Source organism: Acinonyx jubatus, chromosome D2, assembly GCF_027475565.1.
Source record: "Acinonyx jubatus isolate Ajub_Pintada_27869175 chromosome D2, VMU_Ajub_asm_v1.0, whole genome shotgun sequence".
NCBI classification, from domain to species: domain Eukaryota; kingdom Metazoa; phylum Chordata; class Mammalia; order Carnivora; family Felidae; genus Acinonyx; species Acinonyx jubatus.
The window spans coordinates 48412658-48439392 of NC_069393.1; the positions used below are offsets into that span (position 1 = coordinate 48412658).

The 26735-nt window shown below is 42.9% G+C and overlaps 2 protein-coding genes and 1 long non-coding RNA gene across 19 annotated transcripts in view; 1 reads left to right on the forward strand and 2 right to left on the reverse strand.

Moving 5' to 3' along the window:
- RASGEF1A (RasGEF domain family member 1A) overlaps window positions 1-6581 on the forward strand; it is an 86204-nt gene extending 79623 nt beyond the window's left edge. For 7 of the 8 annotated variants that reach the window (XM_027062593.2, XM_053207740.1, XM_053207736.1 and 4 more), the window contains exons 5-11: window positions 110-331; window positions 884-958; window positions 1303-1395; window positions 1855-1957; window positions 2045-2124; window positions 2867-3058; window positions 3868-4267. In XM_027062593.2, coding sequence (XP_026918394.2) covers window positions 110-331; window positions 884-958; window positions 1303-1395; window positions 1855-1957; window positions 2045-2124; window positions 2867-3058; window positions 3868-4119 — 1017 coding nt within the window. In that variant the 3' untranslated portion in view covers window positions 4120-4267. Of the gene's footprint in view, window positions 1-109; window positions 332-883; window positions 959-1302; window positions 1396-1854; window positions 1958-2044; window positions 2125-2866; window positions 3059-3867; window positions 4268-4376; window positions 4450-4747 lie in introns of those variants that run through there. The other variant, XM_053207737.1, reaches the window with a different exon arrangement.
- On the reverse strand, window positions 4281-7933 carry LOC128312707 (uncharacterized). Its single transcript, XR_008292349.1, has 3 exons — window positions 7625-7933; window positions 4742-6170; window positions 4281-4409 (listed from the first exon to the last, which is right to left on the reverse strand). It is a non-coding gene; the product is annotated as an uncharacterized LOC128312707 (long non-coding RNA).
- Window positions 7934-12673: 4740 nt separating this feature from the next.
- Window positions 12674-26735, reverse strand: part of CSGALNACT2 (chondroitin sulfate N-acetylgalactosaminyltransferase 2) — a 45662-nt gene continuing 31600 nt past the window's right edge. For 2 of the 10 annotated variants that reach the window (XM_027062587.2, XM_027062586.2), the window contains 4 exons: window positions 19732-19813; window positions 16111-16180; window positions 15903-15963; window positions 12674-14746 (listed from right to left, as the gene is read on the reverse strand). In XM_027062587.2, coding sequence (XP_026918388.1) covers window positions 14454-14746; window positions 15903-15963; window positions 16111-16180; window positions 19732-19813 — 506 coding nt within the window. In that variant the 3' untranslated portion in view covers window positions 12674-14453. Of the gene's footprint in view, window positions 14747-15896; window positions 15964-16110; window positions 16181-19731; window positions 19814-26735 lie in introns of those variants that run through there. The other 8 variants (XR_008292347.1, XR_008292348.1, XM_015069051.3 and 5 more) reach the window with 8 other exon arrangements.

Below are 26735 nucleotides of genomic sequence, written 5' to 3' on the forward strand. Positions count from 1 at the left end.
AAGTGCATTCAAAGTCGGGCACATCCCTGGAGAGGAAATGGGTTTCTCTGGAGAGGTGGTGGCCTTGCCGGCCCACACCTGCACCTTTGTTGTCTCCTGACCTCCACAGGAGAATGGCACAGTGAAGAAGGCCATTGCCCAAATGACACAGAGCCTGCTGCTGTCGCTGGCTGCCCGGAGCCAGCTTCAGGAGCTGCGGGACAAGCTTCGTTCACCGGCGATGGACAAAGGGTCTGTCCTCAAGACTAAGCCGCCAGCCACTCAGAAGGACATCCTGGGCGTGTGCTGCGACCCCCTGGTGCTGGCCCAGCAGCTGACTCATATTGAGCTGGTCAGTGTTTCATTGTGCCCTGCCTGGCATGGGGGCGGGGGTGCACTCACCAATGCTGGACCCCCAGCATCTTTCTCAACATAGTGCTGCAGGGCCTCCCCTGCTGGTCAGACTGGGGTGTCAGGTGAAGCTCACTTGTCGGCTCCTGGGTCCCTGGGATCACAGCAACCCCATGTATAGGGGAGGGGCTGGGGTGATGGGGACTGGCCCAGGAGGTGAAAGGCTTAGAGGGGGAGGGCCTGTTCCCCTGCCCTGTCACCTCATCTTGCCTATACCCTGGGCTGAGAAGGTACCCTGCACCTAGGAGACACTGCCCCTAAGACTTCCACCTCATCCCATGAAGCCCTGGGAGGGGAGGGGTCTTGCAGACCCCTGGGGTGCATTTCAGGGCCTGCCCACTGGCTGGGTGCTCTGATCAAGGAGGGCCTGTAGTGCACCCCTGCAGAAAGGTCTTCACAGCTACTCTAAACATGGCCTATACCCCGAGTGTGGGGCCTGCCGGAGAATGGCAGGTTCATCACCCCTCCTGTGCTACCTCCTCGCCCATCCTAGGAGAGGGTCAGCAGCATTCACCCTGAGGACCTGATGCAGATCGTCAGCCACATGGACTCTCGGGACAAGCACCGGGTGAGGGGCTGCTGTGTGCTCTGTGGTGGCCTTAGGGTGGGCCTAGCACCTATACCTATGCAGGGTGGGGGCCTTACAACCAAATGTTAGGGGTGTGGCCTGGTGCCTGCCCCAAGGGGTCAGCAGACAGCTATTCAGGGTGCTGCATGCTGGAAGGGGGCCACTGTTCCCAGGAACCTGGGGATGGGGCATCCTGGGAGACCTGGACCTGTCAGCTGCCCACACCCCACCATCACTTTCAGTCTCTTTTGGCCATGGTTCCTGCTCATTTCTGGGGTTAGGGCTGGGGCAGCGCCTGCTGGCCGGGTCCTCAGGTTCCCTGTGACCTGTTGTGTTTCTCCCAGTGCCGAGGGGACCTGACCAAGACCTATAGCCTGGAGGCCTATGACAACTGGTTCAACTGCCTTAGCATGCTAGTGGCCACCGAGGTGTGCCGGGTAAGTGCTGCATGGCCCATATGGGTGGGGTGACACTGTCCCTTCTCTGGACCCACAGTGCTTCCTGAGGCTCTGACTTCTACACCCCTGAGATGATAAAACTTTGAAAGTGGAGACAGAAGTCTCCATTGCTGGGGCACCAACATCCCTGTTCTCCCCTACCCTCCAGCCAATCTCACAGTAATTATGAGACACCCATCCATGGAGTGTACCTGGCATGTTCTGTGAGTTTATCTGGGACTCCCTTAGTACTCTCAGACTGCCCTCCTGCCCCTCTGCCCAGCACCGAAAATGCTACAGCTGCGTTTCCTGCCTCTGCAGCCGATGAGCGTCTCCCCAGCCCTGGGTCTGACAGCTCTGAGGGCCCAGTGTAGCTCCTGTCTAGGCTGCCCTTCAGGGACTGGTTGGGGGGTTACTCCTGTAGGGGGCTCACCCTGAAGCTGTTTGGCTGCTCTCCAGGTGGTGAAGAAGAAGCACCGGACCCGCATGCTAGAGTTCTTTATTGATGTGGCCCGGGAGTGCTTCAACATCGGGAATTTCAACTCCATGATGGCCATCATCTGTGAGTGGCCAGGCCCCAGGGGCTTCCTATCCAGCTTCTGCATGGCCTACCTAACCCCACCCTGACTCCACCTGCTGTTCCCTGCAGCTGGCATGAACCTCAGTCCTGTGGCGAGGCTGAAGAAAACGTGGTCCAAAGTCAAGACGGCCAAGTTTGACGTCTTGGAGGTAAGCACCTCAGCCATGTCCTACATTGGCCTGAGGAGGGGTGGGCCTCATCCACTCTGCCCCCTTGCTCAGAACCCACTGCCCACAGTGCCATCTGGTGTAGGGCATGTTGAGCTGGCCTGGCTGCTCTAGGAGGTGGGTAGCTGAAGCTCTCCTCGGCCCTTGGAACTTTAGGCAGAACTGGCATTGCCTAAAGCAAGTTCTAGAGAGTGGTTAGGAAAGAGTTTGACAAAACTGGGTCCCAGGGTGTTGCTGGGGTGTTGGGTGATGCTGACGAAGCAGAGGCTGTCCTTTTCCTGGCTTGAGTTCCTGCGGTCCTGGATCATCCAGGTGGCCCAAGAGTGGGTAGGTTCACCTGCAGCCTTCCCTGAAGTATTTGATCACAGAATCCACTTTCTGCAAATGTGTCCTATGGAGCTCGTCAATTTTGGGAGGTGTTGGTCCAAGTAGAAGGGCAAAGGAAGGTTTTGAAAGGAAAGAAGTGAGACCCAGACTCAGCAGGGCAGGGAAGAGGTGTGTGTGAGCTGTGAGACTTCTCTAACTTTCCTCATGTTTGGATCCAAACCCGGTACTCAGCCAGGTGCTCACTCCCAGAAAGGAGGCCTCTTCTGGTGACAGTCCAGGGCTGCCCAGCAGGGAAATGCCTTCCCCATCGCTGTTTCCTGCTCTGCGAAGGGGCATTCTGAACAAGTCAGGCGTACAGGGAGAACACAGCCAACCAGGTCCTCCTGTCTGCCCACAGCACCACATGGACCCATCCAGCAACTTCTGCAACTACCGCACTGCCCTGCAGGGGGCCACTCAAAGGTCCCAGATGGCCAACAGCAGCAGAGAGAAGATTGTTATCCCTGTATTCAACCTTTTCGTTAAGGACATTTACTTCCTGCACAAAATCCATACCAATCACTTGCCCAACGGGCACGTTAACTTTAAGGTGAGCTCAGCACCCTTGTGGCCGGAGGGGAGGGGGGCCAGACTGTCCCAACACAGGGCAGAACAGACCTCTCAGCCTTATCCTAGGGCAGGTAGAATCTGTGCTACTAGGGCTGAAAAGCAGTGGCCCTTTGCAGAAAGGCCTTTAGGACTGAAAGCTCCAGGGTGGGTTATGTGTGCTGTTTGCGAAGTACAAGGGTGGCCCCAACACTGACCCCACCAGGGAGACAGAGAAGGGGCTACTTCTGGGGGTTTGGGAGTGAGGAAGGCTTTAGGCAAGAAGGTACTTGAGCAGGGAGGAGGCAGCAGAATTCCAGATGGAAACCAAGGGTAGCTGGCCAACGGTGGGAAGGTAGGACAAAGGTTATGGGGGCCTGTGTAAGAACCCATAACTCTTTTCTACCCCTTACCTGTGTGAGGTAAGTACTGGACAGCCCCGTTTCCCCTACAGCTCCCCAGAGAATGAGATCATGACACGTTCAGGTTGGTGGTGCTGTGCTGGGTATGGCTGGCATACCTGCCTCAGCCTGGAGTCCCCGATGGGGCCCTCTTGGGGTCTTGCACGGGGGAGGCACAGACCCTGCTGCAGCCTCGGGCCTAGGCAAAGTGCAGGACCGAATGGTCTTGGGGACACTTACTGGCTCTGATGCTGCATAAAGTGCTGCTGTGGCCACAAAGTCAGCTGAGCAGGGTCACCGTCCCATCTTGCTGGGGCACAGAATGAAACCGGAACCTACGTCCCCTGCCCGAACCAAGGATTTCAAGCTTAAGGTGACAAATGAACATCCAGTTGGTCTTCTGTGCCTTCAGAAATTTTGGGAAATCTCCAGACAGATCCATGAGTTCATGACATGGACTCAGGTAGAGTGTCCCTTCGAGAAGGACAAGAAGATTCAGAACTACCTGCTCACGGCACCCATCTACAGCGAGGAAGGTGAGGACCGGCTCCCCAGGGCAGCACACCCACCTCCCTACACTGTACATGTCACCCTGACTCCCCATGTCCAGGGCCTCTCCTGGGGGGTTGCCCTGGGAGGCAGGCCTGATTACAGGGGAAGCTGAGCCCACAGGGCTGAGTACGTGAGGGTGGGCTGTGGTAGGTGACAGGATGAGAACAAGGAGAGATGGGGCTCTGGAAGCCCCCTGATAGTGTTACAGAACCAGGAAGCTTCTCAGTCCCCAAGCTGTGAGCTCTAGAACCCCAGGGAGCAGAGACCTGTGGACAGGCCCAGTTGTACCCCTAGAAAGGAAGGGACAACTGGTGTGGTAGGCAGACTGACTGCATGTGGACGTGGGTTCTGAGGGGCTTCTTCTCTCAGCTCTCTTCATCGCCTCCTTTGAAAGTGAAGGTCCTGAAAACCACATGGAGAAGGATAGCTGGAAGACTCTCAGGTAGGAGAACCCCCAGGACGGGCCTGTGAGCCCCCGAGATCAGTCCCGTGCCCAAGTCTGCTGGAAGGGAGAGGACTGGGGAGCGTGATGGATCTGCCCTTCTGAAAGGCGGCCAGGGGTGTCTCTACACAGGCTGCCAGTCGGTGGGAGGCTGAGGACTTGGGTCTGAGTGTCGCTGACCCTTCTCCTCTTGGCCGGATCTTTGAATCCAGGCCGTCCCCAAATAGCGTGGCCTGCCTGCCCAGGGGAAGGGCCTGCCAACCACCTGACCATTTCTCTGTGCCCTGCTTACCTTTAGGACGACTCTCCTTAACAGAGCCTGAAGGCACGGATGCAGCCTGCAGACGCTGGACGAAGCACACACATGCACTGAGTTTTAATCTTGATTGATAAGGGTTGAGATGAGGAGGCCTCACTGGTTGGGGTCCATTTTGTATATAACTTTTATGAAAAAAAAAAAAAGTAATTATTTCATGCATCAACCTTTGGCACTTACAAAAGTTTTTTTGTTTGTTTATTTTAAATAACAGGGCAGGGCCCTGCTTCGGGGAGGGTGGGGAAAGAGTATCATGGGAGATGGCATCCATGATAACATCTTATTCTAATGAAATGTAGATTTTTATTTTCTACTTTTGATTATTAACATCTTATGAAAAAATATTAAAAAAAAAAAACAACCCAACCAAAACCAATGTGAGCCCTGCCTGCTTGGACGCCCTTCCAGCCAGTGTCTCTGATGTCGGGGTTAGTGCCTTAGAGAGTACTGGAGGGCCGGTCTCCCACTCTATTCTTTTAGCCCTCAGCCAGCCAGTGCCAGGGAAATGCCAGGAAAGCTCTGCCCTGGGCCACAAAGTACCTGCCCTCAAAACCTAGGCCAGAGAGGTTCTAGCAAGAAGGGCTTGGCTGGCCAGGGGGCCTCATTTGCATACTTCTAGAAGCAAACCCTGAGTACAGGCTTTCCAAAGTTTACATTTTCATTTTCCTTTATCAGGGATTTAGGGGGTCGGGGAGGGGCAGGGGGATACCTGGCAGCATATTTCCATTGGAATATGGCAAATTGTTCAACTACATTTTAGGAAAAGAGAAAATCTAAAATAAATGTAAGGGGGGAGGGTGTGGTGGAATTGTCTGTTTCCCAGGCTATAACGGAAAGGTACACTGAGCTGTAATGAAGAGAGTACAAAGTAGACTTGAGGATAGGGACATTTAAAGCAGTTCCTGAAACTCCAGTACAAAATGAAAAGAAGCAACTTACAAAGCAGTATTCTAGCAGACTGCCTCCTCCTTCCCTCTGGGTGGGGGGCTCCCCTAAGGGAATCTGAAACAGAATATTAGCCAGACCAGACTGCTGGAGCCCACTCACAGAAAACTACCCAGCATTTGGAGGTATTTTCCATACCCAAACTTGAGTACACTCCATTTTCTGTCTTTCTGGCTGTGGGAGGGCAAGTCCTGATCCCTCAAAAGCCAGAGGTGGGCCATCTGCTCTGACTCTCTCTCCCTCACAGCAGGGCTTTCATTCTGCACAAGCAGATTCAGAACTACTCACCCTTGTTTCTCTCCGTATGCCTGGCTTCCCAGGAGCCTGCAGCCGAGATGCCCAAGTGAGGATGGGTCAGTTAGTTGCTAATTCCCAAAGCTCCTAGGAGAGCCTGGAGATGTGGAGGTGAGGCCTCAGGAAGGGGTGGCTCCCCAATCCGATATGGACGTCGCCCTCAGCCCTGGGTGGAACAAGATTATTTACACTGTATTGTCACAGTGTTTTTGCACTTTTCAGATGTTCTAGATAGTAAATATTGTATCTTGGTAGTACATATTGCTTTATGTATTTGAGATACAGAAAGGCTAAAAACTTGAGAATATATATTTGGAATACAACATTAGAACACTTTGTCTTGCGAGTTAAGGAGCTTTCATGTCAGTGTGCACTCCACGGGGTCATCAGTCCTAGTACCTACCTGATACAGTGTCTATGTTTGCTACTTTATTTTCCCAATTTGATACACACCTTACAATGTTTTGGTATTTTGAGATGAACTCTGAGTACAAAGCTGTACCGTAACACAGGATGTCAGTTGTTGGTGTGACTGGACGTACTTGCATCAATAAAAGAACATGTTGCTCCCCTTGCATGCCTGCTCTCTGCGTGTAGCTGGTGAGGCCTGATGGCTTGGCTGCTGACAAAGAGGTGTGAGGATGTCTAGGTCCTATACGGCCCTTCAAAGAAGGAGCAAGGGTCTCCCACCTACACAACACATTCTGACAAAGGGCTTCAAATAAATAATGCAAAACAAGACCAAGTTGTAGAAGAGTTGTGTTCTGGTCCTGCTTTCCTCAAGGTAAGATCCAAAACTGTATCACTAGTTGATTGTATCCCATGGTCCTAGAAGTTTGGGAAACTTAACCCATATAAGACTGTAAATGCTCCTTTACTACAGGACTAGTCAGAACTGTCAGTGGGTTCTGTGGGGCTCTGCTGGGGCAAGGGAAGTTGGGGGCGCCTGCTGACATCTTTCTGTAGAACAGTTTGCAGAATGCAGTTCTAGATGGGGGCTCTTTCTGTTGTGATGAGTCACCTTCAAGACTACTAAAGAAAAGGGATTTGTTGAAAGGCACATGAGAGTTTGTGGAATTGAAAGAAAAGCATTGAGACACCGGAATGGAAGCCAGACTCCCACCTGTCCCTCTCCAGCCTATCCCACTGCCACTCTGTCAACAATGCCCAGGCTGGACGAGATCTGCTCTACAGTTCACTGAACCTTACCCTGTTCCCTCAGAGCTAACTCGGGCTCATTTTTCAACGTGTACAGGGTCTGTCATCTGCCCAACAGAAACCTTTCTGTGATGGGTGTGCTCTCTATCTGCATTGCTGCTAGTTACATCTGTGCACTGAGATGTGGCCAATACAACTGAGGAATGGAATTTCTAATTTGAGGTGTAAATAGCTAGTGGCCACTGTACTGGACAGAACGCTAGGCCTGTGGGGCTTTGTCACCTGCTGTCCTTCCAGTGGCCTATGGACAGCACACAATAGGTGCTTAGGTGTTTGTAGAGCAATGAGGACACCTATGAGGATGCACAAGTGAGTTCTGGGTAAATGACACTTTTTCAGTCTTTATGATTCAATGGAATTCTTAATTTCCTGGTAAAGTCATTTTTGAACGTTTCTACCTACCTCAGCTGAAGAAGGGGCAGCACATCCTTCAGTGTGTGCCTTGGCCGTGGAGCTTGAGCTGGAAGTGCATGGCGAGCTCTCTTGGCTAGCTGTGGTGCTCCTGCACCCACAGAGTAGTCCCCCTAGGCATGCTTCTCAAGGTGTGGCTCTTTGACGGCAGCATTAGCAGCACTGGGCACTTGCTCAAACCGATCTCAGAGTCCCTCTGCAGGCTCACTAAAGGGGAAAACGGGGTTGGGGAGTCCAGAGTGTTTGGGAAGCTCCTCTGCTGATCCTCACAGCCCACCTTTCCCAGGTACAGCCCCCTTCTCCCAGGTGCACTCTGCTTTGCACACATCAAACCTCCACGTCACTAGTGCACGTCCTTTAATGTACTATGGTCCTGTGCTCGCACACATTCTTCCAGAGTCCCCTTACAGCTTCTCTGGTGAGTGGTGCTCTGTGCTCCTCCGGGCCCCATCTGTTTTCTCACCTTATACCATTGGCATCCGTCTTGCCCCCAGTCTTGGCTTTCTGAGTAGGAGCCACTTGTGTAGCTGTGTGGCCAGCGATCAGCAAGGTGTGCAGCTCCTACCACCACCACATGATGACTGAATGCTGCCTTTCACTTCACACACACATTTGAAGAACAAATCTATGTTACAGCATCATGTGACAGGAAATAAGCTAAGGATCTCTCCTAAGGCCATAGAGACTTCTGTGACAAAACTAAGATTATTTGTGAAATATATACCCATTACACCTATATATAAAAATAATGTCCTCTTCCCCAGGGAGGCAAGACAGGATAAGCATAAGAGCAAGGAATCAAAAGTTAAACTATTAGGATTCGAATCCTAGTTTCCAGTTCTCAGCAGGGTATACTTGGAAAAGTTGTTTGTCTTTTAAAGCTTCCATTTTCTTAAGATTGAGATGAAATTACAATACTCTCTGTCTCATGGGGTTGTTGTAATGTTACACGGCAGAAAGTGCAGTGCCTGGTTCATTAGAAGCAGTCCGTGTTAGCTGGGTACTTGCAGTGGCACCCCTGATGAAACTGAACCCCACTTCTCCCACAGAGCAGAATCTCCTGGGAAAAGTGACACAAGAATTATAAGTGACCTTCTCAAAGGGACAACTGATGTTCTGGTTAATATATTCTAACATTACTGAAAAGTCACTTGTGTTAAATTTAATCAGTATATACATATATGAGGAAAAAATCCCAAAAATTGGGGATTCTGAACTACTTTCTAAATGAAAAACCTATTACCCACATACAGGCTAGTGACCTTAGATCATACCAACACGATTTCTGTTTTTATTCCCAGAAAGGAAGTCATGATAATGTGAGGAAGGTGAAGGGCTACCAACCCCTCTCCCCTAAATATCTATCTTAACATACCCCAAACTCTTACGTATGGATCTTAAGCAACAATGTTGAGGAAACAGTGTTGTCAAGTATATAAGAAAACGTGGGATTTAAAAAATTCATTTTCATTTCTTAATGAATAGAGGCTCTTCTCCAAATTTGGTCATAATTCTGAAGAAATTACAAGAGTGTAGGATTGGAAAATATGAAGCAAGAGACATAAAGGGCACGGAGAATACAACAATACGTCTAACATGTTATTGGAGCTTTTGAAAGAATGAGGTAAAGACAATGAAATATAATAGCTGAATATCTTTCAGAACTGATAAAAGACAATAATAATCCAAGGGGCCAAAAGAATCTCAAGCAGGATCAGAAAAAAAACAAAAACAAACAAAAAAAACCCCAAAACCCCACAAACACACATATCATAGTGATACAGAACAGAGATAAAGAGGAGATCCTGAAGGCAGCCAGGAAAAAAAAAGTTGATTACTTTCAAAGGAGTATCAACCTTAAGCTGATAACTTACTTATGAGGGAAATAACTGAAGCCAGAAGACAGCAGAATAACATCAATGTGTTAAAAAAAAATTCCCAACCTAGAATTCTATACTCTTCAAAAAATATTTTTTAAATGAGATAAAGATATTTATGAACCAAAATGGAGTTTGCTATCAGCAGACCTTCACTGAAATTCTAAAGATTGACTCTTGACTTCCACACTATATACATAAATTATTTCTAGATGCATCACAGATCTAAGTATGAATGGCGCAACAAAGATGAGAAGGGAAGTTATAAGCAATCTTAATAAAGCATCTAAAAGAAAACAGGAAAATTTCTTTGCTTTGGAGCAGGCAAAGGTTTCTTAAATTGGATACCAAAATCACTGGCTATAAAAGAAAGAAAAATGATAAAATGGACATTAAAATTAACAGCTTTTGTTTACTAACAGCATTAAGAGAATGAAAACAGTCCCCTGCCTCGGGGAAGGTATTTGCAATACATAAACCTGACAAAAGACTTGATCCAGAATACAGAAGTAACTCCTACCAATCAATTTAAAAAAAAAAAAAAAAGGCAATTTAAAAACAGGTAAAAAAAATTTTACTAGGCATTTCAGAAAAGAAGATCTTCAAGTAGCCAATAAGCACATGAAAAGATATCATTTCCCTAGTAATAAACTAATAAAACCAAAATGAGAGAACTGTACATACTCAATAGAGATTAAAGGGTCTAAATTGAAAACACTGAAAATACTATGTTGGGACAATGTGACACAACTGGATTCCTCACACGTGGCTGGCAAGAGTGAGTTATTTGAAAGGACTGAAAAAATTGGTCAGCCTCTGGCAAGCTTAATCAAGGAAAAACAAAAGGCACAAATAATATCTGGAATGAAAGAAGGGTTATCACTATAGATCCTGTACATATTACAGATATAAGAGGATATTATAAACAACTTTGTATATTTCATCTAAATTTTCAAATTTTATCACTATAAATTCCTAGAAGACTGCACCTTATCTAAAATAACACAATCAAAACTGACTTTAAAAGAAAGAGAAAATCTGAATAGATCTATAATCATTAAATAAATTGAACCAGTGATCAGAAATCTTCCCAAAAAGAAAACTTCATGGTCATGTGGCTTTCAGGTAGTTCTGTCAAATATTCAAAGAGGAAATAATTCCAGTCTTAGAAAACTTTTTTAGAAACAGAAGGAGGAAGACCTATCACTTACTTTATAGGTTAGCATAACCTTAATAAAAACTCATGAACACAGATGAAAAACACCTCAAATATATATACACATAAACACCCACACACACACAAATACATACACAGATATGCAAATGAAGTGGGTGTGTGCGCACGCACACATGATAAACTAAATCCAGCAATGCATAATAAGAATAATATATCATGAAAGATTGGAGTTTACCCTAGGAATGCAAGGGTACTTCAGAACACTGATTAACTTAACATCTCAAAGATGGAAAAAAAACCATACGATCATCTCAACAGATGCAGTAGTATAAAGTAACTTTGTTAACTTGATAAAGGGTATTTATAAAAACACCTTCAGCAAATACCATACTTACTGATGAAACACTGAGAGTGTTCCCCTTGAAATCAGAAACATGGGCAGGAAGTCCACTATTATCACCTCCAGTCAACACTGCACAACAAATCCCAACAAGCACAGTAAGACACGGAAAATAAAGACATAAAAACTGAAAAGAAACAAAACTTTTACTACTCATAGAGATATGATTGCCTAACAGAAAAATACGAAAGAAGCCAGAAACACATCACTGGAATTAAGTGTTTTTGGCAAGGTTGCTGAACACAAGAATCAATTGGGTTTCTAAGCACCAGCAATAGACAATAAAAAAAGAAAAAAGATAGTTACAATGGCATAAAAAATGCCATTTTTTAGGAAAAATCTATAAAATAATACATGTAAACCCACTGTGTGAAAAAGTATAAAATTTAATTGAAAGACAATAAAGACCTAAATAGATATGTCGTGTTCAAGGACTGGAAGACTCCGTATCATAAAGATGTGAAATGTCCCCAAGGTGATCTTAGAGATTCAATGAAATCCCAATCAAATTCATGAAAGTTTTATGAAACTTAACTAGCTTATTCTAAAATTTATATGAAAATACCAGGGCCACAAATAGCCACGGCAATTGTTAAGAGTGGGCAAGTGACTAGCTCTTAGAAATACTGATTTCTTATAAAGTTATAGTAATTTAGGCCATGGTGTAAGGGTATGGTGATGGACAGAAAGCCTAATTGAACAGAAAGAGCCCAGAACCAGACCTCTCCATGTATGGAGATCTGATGGATGGGAGTGGTTCTGCAGATCAGTGGGTAAAATATGGACTATATTGTATGGTGATGCTGGAAAAAGTGTAATACAATCCTTGCCTCACGGCACATATAAAAAGCTCTTCCAGTTAGGTTAAAGACCTAACTAGGAAAAGCAAAGCTATATATGAGGTATTCAGAAGACAATATAGAACAATAGCTTTAAGCCCTCTTTCCTTAATATAAGGTTATAAATCAATAATAAAAAGTAGAATCCATAAAGGGAAAAAATAGTCACATTAAAGTTAATTTTTATTAATGAAAAAGTACCATCAAGAATGGGAAAAAACAAGCCACATCCTGGGAGGAGATAGTTAACCAATAAGAACTGGTTATGTGATGAATTCCTATGAACTGATAGAAATGGGCAAAAAGACTGAAATGCAAATTGTAATTATAATTCATGCCTAAGGCCTACTAGATTAGCAAGAATTAATAAACCTAACAAAATTATTGCCAAGGATGCAAAATGAACTGTCTCACAGTGCTGAAGATAGTCCACTTTGGAAAGGAAACAGAATGTACACACAACTGATGACCCAACATTATTACTAAAGAAATTCTTGTACACTGACACATATATAGTCGGGAAAACTAAGAAAAACAAGTGAAAAATTATCACAGAAATCAGAATGGCTACTATTATGGGGGGGTGAGGGTTTGTGATTAAGAAGGGGCACACAGAGGCCTTTCACTGACAATGTTCTTTATCTCACTCTGGGTAGCTGTTTGCTTTATTACTCTTTAAATTACACAATTACATGTTATATTCTTTTCTGTATTTATGGTATTTTGCAACAGAAAAAAATTATCACATTTTCATTTAAATTTTGATAATAAAATACTTTATTGGTACCATTTAATGTCAAAGCCACAGTATGTTTCCATTGCTTAGCTTCCATTTTTAAATTAAAGGCTAGTTTTTTTTTAAAAAAGGAGAAAAGGTAAAATCACTTGATTCTGTCAAAAAACAAGATGCAACTTACCTTCGCAAATAATTAGGTTCTCTCAAATACCAAAATTCACTGGTCTTCATAATAAATAACTGTATATAAAGGAGACAATGGCCTAATAATTCTGTAGAGAACATTTTACACATCTTAAAAAAAAAGCCTAAATGCTACCCAACTTAAAACTTGTAAGAATAATTCATAAGAGTTACTGTAAAATGAATTCATGTAGCACCAAGAAATTTGGAATTTATATTTCAGATGATACGATTTACTGAGTAAAAAGTAATGACTTTTCTTCTGTGAATTTTCAGGGGTTTATATACAAATAGGAAGGATACAATATAGGTCCCTTTTAAAAGCCAAATCAAAATCTATGCATGCCTTTCACCTTATCTCCAATTTCTGGATCTAGCAATTGACCGTATGGTAAAAGGTCCATGTGTGATAAATAACATAGTACAGTCCTATCTGAATATAACTTCTTATGCATCTTGTCTCATTAACATAATTTATACCTCAAGTAAAACAATATTCTATCTGCAAACAATACATTTCTCTAAAATATTCTGTAATTCAGATTTCCATTCAGATTACTTTCCCCTCCACCTCTTTTTGCAAATCAGTGTAATCTATGGTATACCTCATTAAATTGTTTTTCTTCAAGAAACTCTCTCTCAACTCAAAGTAGCATAACATTACAAATACAGATGTAGCATATATTAACATATTAGGGAAAAAAAGGATAATAAATATATACGGATTCAAGCTAAATGAGACAATGCAAAGCAAAAAACACACAAAAGCATGCTATGTTCATCTATTCTGAACCACTATAAGAAGGCCCCGGTAGCACCTGGCTCATGTAAACGGATGTTCCCAGATATCACCTGTTCTCCAACATAAGTAAATGTTCTAGTAAAGACATTTCCATGTTTGTTTACTTAAAACAATCCATAGCAACTCTGACTACTAATCCAGAACACGATAACACATTATAGTTTTAATCATGAGTCACAGATTCTAACCTAAGTATTTTCACTATTACTCATTTGTTTAATACCAGACATTCAGGGAGCTAAGCAACATTAAGCGTTTTTATTTCTGATTTCTTTTGATTGATTCTGAATTTCAGATGTGTCATTTAGTCATCCTCTGCTTCAGTGAAAAGGTTTCTTCAAGCAACTGACTAAAGGTCTTAATATAAAAGCAGGTTGACTCAGTGGTCAGCAGGTGAAGAACCCTTGTCCACACAATCCCTCCATAACACTCTGTCCTCTGTGCAGGACTGGATGCTCCTGACCCACCCTGAGCACAACACATTCCATCCCTCAACCCAGATGCAACCCGGGCACATCAGAACATGGGTGCAGGGTAGAAACGACCTCAAAACTACTTTTGGGGCAAACACCAGATTTCAATTTGTCAGTGATTCCAAAGTATGGTATTCTCACAAAACAGGCTTTGCACTGAAACACTTGCTTTTTCTTCCCATATCAAGTTAAACTGCTTAAAGTAAAGTAATGCCAGAAAGAACACAAAAAATAAGCATGTCTTCTCTGAAAGAGGCACTGCATCTGGAATTGGAATTAAGGCTAAAAAAATAGTGCTGGTTTGTGGTTCAGACTAGTGTGCCAATGATGACATTAACCAACAGCTTCACTATTTGTCCTGTATGCCTGTTTGTGAAGATGGGTCTCTATCTCCTCCCTGAAGACCAGCATTCCCAGGTGCGAGTGAGAAGCCTCGTTCATGGCTTTGGACTGGATGCACATACGGTACTGCTCGGGGGTCAATTCATCAGCACAGCGTTTCTCATGCCAGAGGTGGAAAAGACCAGGAACCGGAGTCCGAATCACAATCAGGTCACCATGTAAGTATTTTCGATAAAGATGAACATCTTCTCCACCCCAACCTTTTACTTCCATGTCGAATCCACCTGCAGGATTAAAATGGACACTGTATGTAACTGTCTGACAGCTAGAGCACAGTCAGACCTGATAAGGATCAAGATGTTCTGCTTCAAATGACATGGCATGGTATAGCCTAAAGACACCTCATGGAGAAGACTGACATCCTGGTTTGGAAGTCAGTTAGGAGCAGACATCTAGGAGCGCAGGGTCTGTTGTCCAGAGTATCAAAATGAGATTAAATATTTGAGAATGCTTTGTAAACGTCAAAGAAAATTATATAGAAAATCTGGAGAAAATCAAAGGAGAAGGAAATATAAATCACCCATAATCTCACCACCCTTACTATAATTAACATAATTATCCTTTGAGACATAAGTTTTTCTGGGTCACAGAAAATTTTCAAGAGGAGAAAAGAGAAGAAATGTCTAAGCTGAACATATACATTTGAGAATGGGCACACAGATGATTTAAAGCCATAGGAATGGATGAAATTACTGAAGGAGTTTAGAAAGAAAATAGGGCTTGGGTCTAAATCCTAAGTAAGTAATGCCAACATGTGCAGGTTAAACATGCAGAGAAAGATAAGTCAGCAAAAGAGTCTGACAAATGGCACCAGAGGATGGAAAAAATTCTGGAGATCAAGCTATCAGAGTAGTCAAATGAAGAAAGTGTCGTGAAGAAGAAATGGTCATGTGTGTGCCGCTCAGTTAAGAACTTAAAAAGACCCAGGTAGACCTGGAAACATACATGTTATTTATAATCTTACCTACTAGAACAATTCTGATGTGGTGATGGGGCAAATGGATAACTGGAATGGGTAAACACATGAAACAGGAGAAAAAGTTGAGACTATTTTCAAACTGGCTTAAGCTGAACAATGAACTTTCTAAAGAAGCAGGAGAACATAAACCATTTGGAGTTTTCTGAAAAACTAGAAAAGATTTTTAAAAACTGAGAACAAACTAATTCTTTAGGAGCTAGGTTTCCAAATTATGTCTTTTGTCAAATAATTATATGCCACTTAATTTCACCCTTGAAGGATGACAATAATCCTGAGCTCTCTGAAAAGTATTACTTTAAATAGTCACAGCCTTACTAATAAACACTATGTATAATACGTCTTGGTTTTTCTTCCTTGTAGGTATCAGTTGTTCAAATATTAGAGATGGTATAGATACTTAACATAAATGGGAGACTTCCAGTTTCTGGTCCAGCACAAACAGAGCTTAGAAGTCATTTCATCCTACCAAAAAGTAAAAAAAACAAACTGAAAAATGTACAACTCTTCTCAGATCCCTCAGAGAAATAAGGTCACAGAGCAAATGGCTACCTCCAAATTGGAGAGACAGGCAGGTAAAACAGAATCACAAGTATCAGAGCAGAAACCTACCAATAGAAATCTCCAGGGGAACCAGTACTGGGGTAAGGTGGCGGTGGGCAGAGTGGGGTGGAAATCTGAACTGTAAATGACGGAGAGTTGAAAATTTCAGGCGGCCCAGTCATAGGAAGGTCCCTATACTCCTTTAGGAGCTCTAGCAAAACTGTGACGACTGGAGCAAAATCCCCTAGTGCTTTCAGCAGGGCAGTGAAACAAGCCAGAGAGAACACTTTATTCTTCTTAACAAAACCTGCCATTAGGAGAAACTATTTTACCTGAGTCGAATCTACCTGCGGGAAGGACATACCCAACTCTAGCCCACTCTATCCATCCTGTTCCACCTTAGGTTGGGGCAGTGTCTGAGAAACACTTGTGAAGACATATAATCTCACTTCAAGGACTGAGGCCTAATCACAGGTATATAGAATGCTTCCTCTTTTCCTACACTTCACCACCGATTACTAAAGGCCTTGCCCAATACATTATGTTCAGCTATGAAGAGAAAATGAGGCATACTAAAAGACAAAAAACGATTGAAGACATAGAACAAGTATCAGAACCAGACTCAGATATGGCAGGGGTACTGAAATTATCAGCCTGGGAATTTAAAACAACTAATTGATATGCTAAGGACTCTATTGGGAAAAGCAAGAACAGATGGGTAATGTAAGCAGACTGAGAGCTTCTAAGAAAGAATAGAAAAGAAATGCTAAAGATAAACAATGTAACAAAGGAAGAATGCCTTTGTACTGGTTGAGGAAAGAATCTCTGAACTTGAGGACACATCAATAGAAACTTCCAAAACTGAAAAGGCAAACCCAAAGAAGACTGGGGGAAAAAACAGATCAGAACAGAATTTCTAAGAACTGTGGGACAACCACAAAAGTATAACGTATGTATAATGGGAATATCAGAAGGCGAGGAAAGGGAGAAAGGAATAGAAGCTCCACAATGAAAGAGGCCAAATTCCAAACAAGCGCTGAGAGGACTGGGACTCCCTTTCTCATCCAGCTTATAGTTATAAGGTAGACGCTCCATTCCAGAAGGGAGTGGGACTGCTCTTCCCCTACCCCATAAGGTAGGGATGCCATTCTGAGAGAAGGGTGCCACTGTCTTCACCCCCCCCCCCCCCCCGCTCTGGAGGAGATGCTCAGAGATTTTTTCCCCCCCAGGGGAGGAGGCAGTACATGAGAACAAACTGCTTCAAAGCTCGACCCAAAGAAACTGACTTTATTTGAAACAGTGTGCAGAAGTTCAAGCCTAACAGGGCTCTTGAGAATAATGGAGATTTTGGTGGTAAGCAATTCAGAGGAAGCTGATAGCTCCATTAGAGCAATAAGCTAAAACGTAAGCCAGTTAGTTTACTGGAGAGAAACAGGGAAAGAGACAGCTAAGAAGAGCCCTTTTGAGGTCTGAACAAAACTCAAAGATTTGCCTCAAAAACTACCTTGCAAAAGGGTTCAATTTAACTGGGTCAGACTGTGAGCAATTTATGCCCCAGAGCCCTGTCAAAAACAAGAGTGCAAACCAGTGAGCAAGTAGTGGAGTCTAACAGATGGGAGTTACCAACAGAGGCACAGAAAAAGTAAAAGAGAGCTCTACTAAATTCACGTCATCCCAGGGTGACTGTGCACATGCCCTAAGGAGTGACAGGAGAGGCTTCATATTGCTGGGGGGTGGAGGGAGGGGGGGAGTTAAAATTCATTAACATAGTAAAGCCAAGTCAATAAATAAACAAGCAGAAAACAGAACAAAAAACAAGCCCTGGAGGCAGGGGGGAATTCAATATCCAGACTTGCCACAATAGATTAACTAAGATGTTCAGTTTGCAAGAAAGAAATTAGGAGGCATGTTAATAAACAGAAAAGTGTGACCTGTATACCAGAAAAAAAGTAGACAACAGAAACTGAGAGGGCCTAGATGTTGGTTTTTACAAAAATTCCAAAACAACCATTATAAATATGTTCAAAGAATTAAAGAAATCATACTTAAAGAGAAGGTAAGATAACAATGTCTCATCAAATGGGGAATATTAATTTGATGGGGAAGTCATACATATATATAACATATATATAGATATGTATATATATAGAGAGAGACCGAGAGTGCCAAATGGAAATTCTGGAGTTAAAAAAGTACAATTTAAATAAAAAACTCATTAGAGCAGCTCAACAGAAGATCTGATCTAACAAAGAATCAACAAACTTGAAGACAGATCAACTGCGATTATGTAATCCAAAGAACAGAGAAAAAAAGAATAATGAAAAATGAACAATCCCAGAGAAATGTGGGACACCGTTAACTGCACCAACACAGATCAAACAGGAATATGAAGAGAAAATAATGAGAAAGGAGCAGTGAGAAGTAACACAGGTTAGAAGGCAATGATGTATACTCGCTGTTTTATTAAGCCAGAAGTAAGGGAAAAGGGCATTAGTTTAATAGTCTTTTCATTGCTATTTGCTGATTTTCCATGATTCAAATGTTACAATAATAAAGAGACAAGGTGGAGGAATTTCCAAAACAAATGCATGATTATAAAAATGAATGTAAGACAGACCTAAAAAGTACATAAAATATATCCTATTATAAAATATAAAAAAATAAATGTATATATATGTATGTATGTATATATATGTATATACATACACGCATAAATATATAAAATATATTTTTATATGCTGTGGAAGTGTAGCCACTGACTGATTAGGAGACATGGAATCAAGTTTCAGCCTGCTTTATTTTATTTTTTATTCTGTGAGAAACAGAGAGAGAGAGAGAGAAGGAGGGAGGGAGGAAGGGAGGGAAAGCGAGCGTGCACAGGAGGGGGAGAGACAGAAACCCAAGCAGGCTCTGTACTGTCAGCACGGAGCCTGATGATGTAGGGCTCAAACTCACGAAGCAAGATCATGACCTGAGCTGATATCAAGAGTCAGACAATTCACTGACTGAGCCACCCAAGTGCCCCTTCAGCCTGCTTTCTTAAACTGTACTCTGACAATCTATTTTTTTGCTGGGTAAGGCTGAAGCCAGAGTGGGGGCAGGGGGCTTAGACCAGATTCTTCAGGGTCATCTCTGGCTTCAAGGAATGCATGATTAAGCCAGTGACTATAAGTCCCCCACTCTAACTTCAATCAGAGCTAGAAAGACCAGTTGTCTTTTCATTTGTTTTTTGAATACTAGGATTTTCATAAGAGTTAACAGATAATTAAAGAGAGGTTTCATCTCTAAATAAAAAAATGCCAAAGCCCCTGGACTAGATACTCTAATATTACTTCCAGTTGTAATAATCCATGAGCACAACACCAAAGTTATGTAGAGATCTTTTGTAAGAGCATTCAAAACAACTGCAAATATTGGTAACAAGACAAACCGATGTTTTTAAAAACCAGTGTTTGATTTTCAAGAAACAAGTAAATATTCTGTTACACCTTCATCTTTATGATCTCATTTTTGCCACTCAGAGACATTATTATAAACTTTGCCTTTCACATCTCCAGACTCCTCTTTTTAGCCAATCTCAGACATTCATAATTTAACAGGAAAACACTTGACTCTCAGACCTTTAGAAAATGCCATAAGGCCCTACAGTAAACATGTATAGTCCTATTCTTAAATGTAAGATACACTTACCAATGGTCAGGAAATCTGATCGATACTGACAAGTCATTCCAAAGCCAAAATCTCGCCAAAAGCCAGAATCCTTTTTGTGAACCTTTGGTTAAAAAAAAGAAATTCAATTTAATCCCTCCAGACCTAGGTTTCAATCAACAATGAAAAAAATTAAGATACTTTCCAAATAATAATTTTTCCTATCGCTTATGTGACTGAAAATGGATCACATGCATTTATATTATTAAATCCTTACAAAACCAACAAAAAAACAGTACTCTACATGAGCAAAGGATTCTTGCCATATTTAATTTACCCGAATTCAAGCCCTTACAAGGTGCAAGCTGAAGTTACTAGTAAACAGTATGGTGTCTGAGCTCAAAGGAGCTTACATTCTATTCTGGGAGGGTAACAGTTGCACAAACACATACTGTAATACAATATAATTACTTCTACACAGATCTTATTTGGTGCCTACTCAGCATTTATTCCTTGCCCCTTTCCTGACTGTACACACTTTTGCTCTGGTAATTCTCTGGCCTCATGTAGCCCATGAGCTTCAGGGAAGCTCCTTCCACCTGCAGCTTCAGACTGGGCCATGACTACTCTTTACCAGTGGCACACTGTCACCCCACTAATTGGAGGAATTGGTTCACTAACAGGAATCAGACAAAATTCAGGACAACATGGCAAAAGAGGAGGGTTGTTGGGATCCCTGGAAGACAAAGCCTCTTCGTTCCTCCAAGAGAGCTACTAGAAAAGATGCTTGCTTTTTTTGAATGGTATAGGGCAGGAGTCAGCAAACTACAGCCTCCAGGCTAAATCTGGCCTGCTGCCTGTTTCTGAAAATAATTTCATCGGAATATAGCCACACTCATTTGTTTACAAACTGTCTATGCATATTTTCATGGTACAGTGGCATAGCTGAGCAGTTGCAATAGGAATTTAACTGTATGGTTCGGAAAGCCCAAGATATTTTCTACATGGCTCTTTACAGAGTAAGTTTGACAACGCCTCAAGTAGGGGTGGACATGAAGCTTGGAACTGCTGCACTCCTTCTCTATCACATGGGAGACCAGTTTTAAAATGAAGCTGTCACCACTAAAGTCCAAGCAGAGAAAGAAAAAGAAAAGCAGGGCTTTGATGATATAGAGCCCCCAGAATCAAGTAAACGTTGAACCTCGATAAACCTTCTTTATTTTATTCATGTATTCAACAAGTATTTGAATCCATTAGACACAGTACTAGGAGCTGGGACACAGCAGTATGAATAGAGCAGTATGAATAGACTCTGCCATCACAGAGTCTCTGTTTTAATGGAAAGATAGCAAATAAATCTGTATCTCAGGTGGTAACACATGCTAGGAAGAAAAATGCAGTAGGACAATGGGAGAACATGAGAGAGAGAAAGCCTATTTTGCCATAAGGGGCTTCTCTGAGGAGATAATGTTTGAGCAGAGACTGTAATGAAATACTGAAGTGAGCTGTGCAAATATCTAAAGGAGATCATTCCAGGTAAAGAGGGTAACATGTACAATGGCTCGGAGGCAGTAAGTGAATGACTAAGGCAAGAGTAGAGAAAACAAGGGCAAGAGCAGAAGAATGAGGCCCTGCAGACAAGAACGGGCTATTAACATTTTAAAAAGATAATTGGTATTACAGGATTTTTGTATGTATATGGTAATGATCCGTAAGAGGCAAATGTTAGGATAGGAGACAGTGAAGGATGGCGGGGATGGGAGTCCTTGTTTAGGCATGAGGGATAAGCTCTAGTTCAACAGAAAAGGACAGGCTAGGCTTATGAGGGGTCACGGGGAATTTGTCCACTGGGAATGGGGAGAGGCTGAGAGATTTCATGACAGAGTAAAGAAGAATGTCTGACCACTCCTCTAAGTGAAAAATGAAGCAAGATATTTGGAGAGGGAGGAGTGGTGAGGAGTGCTGGGAGGCACGAGAAGGACAGTGTGGCTGGCTTGGAGGACAGACAGCAGGTAGACTATGGTCAGGAGCAGAACGTTAGGGCAGCCATGGAACCCTGAGGCCTATGGTCATATATTTAAAGCAATGGCCCTATAGTGGGGCTGTGTTTCTTGCCCTCCACATTCACTGCTCAGGGGCCTGGGTGAGAGTTGCCCTTAACCAGGCTGGGGTTTTAAGAGAAAACATTGGGAGGAGGGATGAAGGAGGTGAGTATAACAAGAAGGCTATGGCTAATGACTGACTATGGAGTCTGAGTTGGGTAAGGAGAGATGTAAGGATACGGACATGCGGAGGATGACAGAAAAGAAAGATCTCATCCAGTGTGCAGGGTTCTGAAACAGCTTTCTAGAAGAAATGAAGTTGGAGCTGGGATCTGAGAGAGAAGCAGGAGTTAGCCAAGTGAAAGTTGCAGACAAAAGATCAGGTTGTGCAAAGATCCAGAGATGGGAGAGAGCACTGTGGGTGAAGGATGGTGGGACCACATTAGAGACAGAAGTAGAAGTGACCACAAATCTAGGCCAGGGCTCAGCAAACGTCTGCAACACAATGGGCAGTAAATATTTGGGCTCCGCAGAACACAGAGGTCTGTCACAACTATTCAACTTTGCCACTGTAGTGTGAAAGCTGTCATTGACAATAAGTAACCAAATGAGCATGCTGTGTTCCAATAAACTTTATTTATGGCCACTGAAATTTGTATTTCATATCATTTTCATCTGCCATGAAGTATTATTTCAAAAACATTTTCCAACCACTCTTCACCCCCTGGGCCAGAGAAAATTAGGCAGCAGGCTGTTTTGGGCAGCAGGCTGTAGACTGCTGACCCCTGGTTTAAGGGATCCACAGGCCTCATCAGAAAGAATGGGGTACCTGGTCACATGTTTTGGCTTTTTCCTAATGGCAATGGAAATTTCCCTGAAGAGTCAGGGCAGAAGGAGTAACGGGATCAGATGACATTTTTGAAAGATCACTCTGGTTACAGTGTAGAGAAGAGATATAAAAGGGGACAAGAAGGGAGGCTGGTTAAAGAGGCACCAGTTATAATCTAGGAATGGGAAGCCTAGTTTTAGACTATCATGGTATGTTCAGAAAGAAAAAATTGCATGGAGGTAAAAAAGATTGAGTACAAAAACTGACAAGTTAGCAAGTGACTAAATGGGCAGGAGTAAGGGTGAGAGGGAAGGATCAACCAAGAGTGACAGGAGGCTGCTGTCCTGAACAATGGTAGTACCATCCCCCAAGAGTGGGGCACTAGGGGAAGGGCCAGCCCAGAGCAGAACAATGCAGAGCTGGGTTCTGGATATAATGAATGCGAGTGATCTGTAAGCCACATGGGAATTACTGCTTATCTATAGAGGAGGCAAATCTTGAGGGGAGTGAGGAGAGTCTGAAAAAGCTGCTGTGTGAAATAGGAGAACTGGCTGGAAACAGAACAAGGCAGCAACTGAGGGCTCAGCTTAAGGTGGAGCTAATACGTGAGGTATGCATTTTCCTTTTTTTTTTTTTTTCTTTTTTGCAGGAGAGGGGCTTCTTCCCCTTCTAGAATGTAAAGCTCCTAGACAGCAGGAATTTTTGTTGATTTTGATCACTGCCATATCTGTAGCACCTAGAACAACATGTGGCACATGGTAGGCTCTCAATAAACATTGGTTAAATGAATAAATAAATTTATAGAGGCATAATTTCTGTGGCAAAACCAGGCTCTAATATTCTTATCTCCTTAGTCAAAACAAAAGTATTAAAACAAAACACTCACTTTGACATTGCTACTCCATGACAATTCTGATTTTACAAATATTATGACTTCCTTTATAACTTAACTTCTTTTAAAAATCTCCAGTTATCAGATTCGGGGAAAGAAGTCATTGGTTTTGTTTGATTTTTTAAACCACCACATTTCCACTGTCAATAATCCCTGGTTATTCATATTTTATTTTTATCTGTCCCTCTCCTAAGCATGTGGGGGACATAGCTATCCACATTATAACCTATATCTCTAGCCCTCAGTGCCTCACAGGCTGCCAGGTTCAAGAATCCATGTAGCAACCTGACACCTTCCCTTGAGGGTCTAATCGACCAACATGTTCAGGTTGACCTCTTGATCTCGCCTCTTGCCATTCTTGCCTTTTTCCTACTCCTCACATCTTGTCTACCAGCAAGTTCTGTCAGCCAAATCACACCCAAACCGTTCTCCACAATCACCATCCTTACTCAAGCCACAGTCACCTCCCTGGTCCGCTGCAAAAGCCCAACTGGCTCTTTGCAGCAGGAGCCACACACAATCCATTCTCCATAGAATCAAAACCCTCCCAAGGCTTTGTATCACACTTAGCCTAAACTCCTTAGCGTTAACAAGCTCTACGTGACTGGCTCAGCTTTGTGCCCTACTGCCCACTGTGCTCCAGCCGCCTTAGGAAACCCACTAGTGTCTCCTTCTGCCTGCCACTGCTTTTCCCCAGTAAGGGTAGCAGGTTCCTTCCTGTTACTTGGATGGCCTCTCCTACAGCCCAATCTCAGAAAGGTCTTTCTGACCAAGCACACCACAGAAACCACCTAATCACTCTTCACAACTCAGCCTATTTTAATGATCTGTATGGTATTTATTAATTGACTTTATCTTCCATCTCCTCCTACCAGAATAAATATTCCTGTGAATGGTAACCATGTCTATATGGTTCCAGGTGCTGGGGGTTCCAGCGGTGAATAATGGCTGGTATAGCATGAACCCTACTGGATGAATTAATATAACAGAGGCAGTTTGTGCACTGGGTAAGAGTGGAGACACACGGCCCAGCCTTCTGGCCCCAAACCTGCCAGGCCCGTGGGCAGGCACTCAATCACCATACAGCTGTGTCCTTGTCTGTAAAACCGGGGTAAAAATAGCACCTACTTCAGAGGTTGTAAGAAGGATTAAATGAGTTAACATGTATGAAAAACAGGACAGTACCTTACATAGAGAAAAGGGTACATAAAAAAATAGCCATCATTAACATTAAAGTATCATCTAAAAAAGATACACCATTTCTCGTTTTTTAAAAATTTTATTTTGATGTAATCTCTACACCCAACGTGGGTCTTGAACTCATGATCCTGAGACCAAGAGTCACATGCTCCTCTGACTGAGCCAGCCGGGCGCCCCCATTCCCCACTTTTCAAACTTTATATTTTCTGCTACATTTACACTGCTGTATATATCTACATTTCATGAACATTTTCCTTTAGGTACATATTCACCACTGTAGGCACTATATAATTCAATTTATTATTTTATCATTAGAGTTTTAGTTGCTTTCAATGTTGTCAATATTCTTATGTGAATTGCTACTCCAGAGCTCTGCTTCCTCAGGAGAGAATCCTGGGAGTGGAGATTACTGGATCAGAGAGATGAACCTGTTTGAAAACTCCTGGCCCAGGGAGCTTGCCTACATTCCTACACCACCTGCAGGGATGGGAGACTTCCATCCTGTGGCCTTGTTTGCATGGCTGTTTTAAACAGTGATTTTACAGCAGCAAAAAAGTTTCGCACTGCTGTTTTAATTTATTCTTCATAAGTTTACTATTTAAATATGTTTATTGTGAATTATTACCAACTGTCTTTTAATCATTTTTTTCTATTGGTGTATTTCCTACTTACTTTGAATATTAAGGAGATAATATTACACATTAAGGAGAGCAAGCTCTTGTCTTACTTTAAGTGGGGAGACTGAAGTTTAGAAAGGGTAACTTGCAAAGGTTACAAAGGAGCGAAGCTAGAGCTTGAAGTGGAAGCACTTAAACTTATCTTTCTGCATAACATCTAGAATGAACCTACATTCAAACTATTCTTTTCCCACATCTTCCCAAACCAGACAAGAATATTAGTATGCTTTTATATTTCTCTTCACCCTCATATGTTGACTCCATTTGGCACTTTTTTTATCAAGTAATTTTTTTATAAATAATTTTTTTTTGTTTTGGAGTAATTTTACATTTATAGAAAAGTTGCAAAGCAGCAGAGTTCTCATATACTTCTCATCTAATTCTAACTTCCCCTAAATGTTATTATCTTACATTGTTGTGGTACATTTATAAAAACTAAGAAATCAACACTGGTACATTACTATTAACTAAATTTGAGACTTTTGTTTGGATTCCACCAGTTTTTCCTTTAATGTCCTTTTTCTGTTCCAGGATCCAGTCTAAGGCACCAAACTGCATTTATCTGTTATGTCTCCTTGGTCTCCTGAGAACCTGTCACAGTTTCTTAGTTTTGTTTTTAACGACCTTGACACTTTTAAGTTTATTTTTTTTTAGTAACCTCTACACCCAACGTGAACCTCGAACTCATGACCCTGAGATCAAGAATCATCTGCTCCTCTGAGCCAGCCAGGCACCCCTGATCTTGACAACTTTGAGGAGTACTGGTCAAGTATTTTGTAGAATACTGGTTTTGTCTGATGCTTTTCATGATTAGGGTTTTGGAGGGAAGGCCACAGAAGTGAAATGCCCTTCTTGCTACATCATATCAGGGGTGCATAACAACCCTGGTAATGTTAGCCTTCATCACTTAGGGCTTAAGGTGGTGTCTACCAGGTTTCTCCCCTGAAAAGTTAGTTTTTCTCTTTCCATACTTGATTCTTTAGAAGTGAGTCACCTAGCTCCACCTACTGGAAAAGAAAATACCTACGTAAGTTGTTTGGAATTCTGTAAGAAGACTGATCTCTTTCCCCTCATCTACTCTTATTTTATCTAAAGAGCTTGTCTACCCATTGATTATTATTTATCTACTTGCTCATTTATTAATTTTTTAAATTTTTTTTTTTTTTTTTTTGATGAGAGAGCGAGAGAACAGGGGAGGGGCAGAGAGAGAAGGAGACAGCATCTGAAGCAGGCTCCAGGCTCTGAGCTGCCAGCACAGAGCCCGATGCGGGGCTCGAACCCACAAACCGCGAGATCATGACCTGAGCCGAAGTCGGACGCTTAACCAACTGAGCCACCTAGGCACACCTCCACTATTTATTTATACCAGTATGGGCTCAAGGATATTTATTTTATGCTTGGGGTTG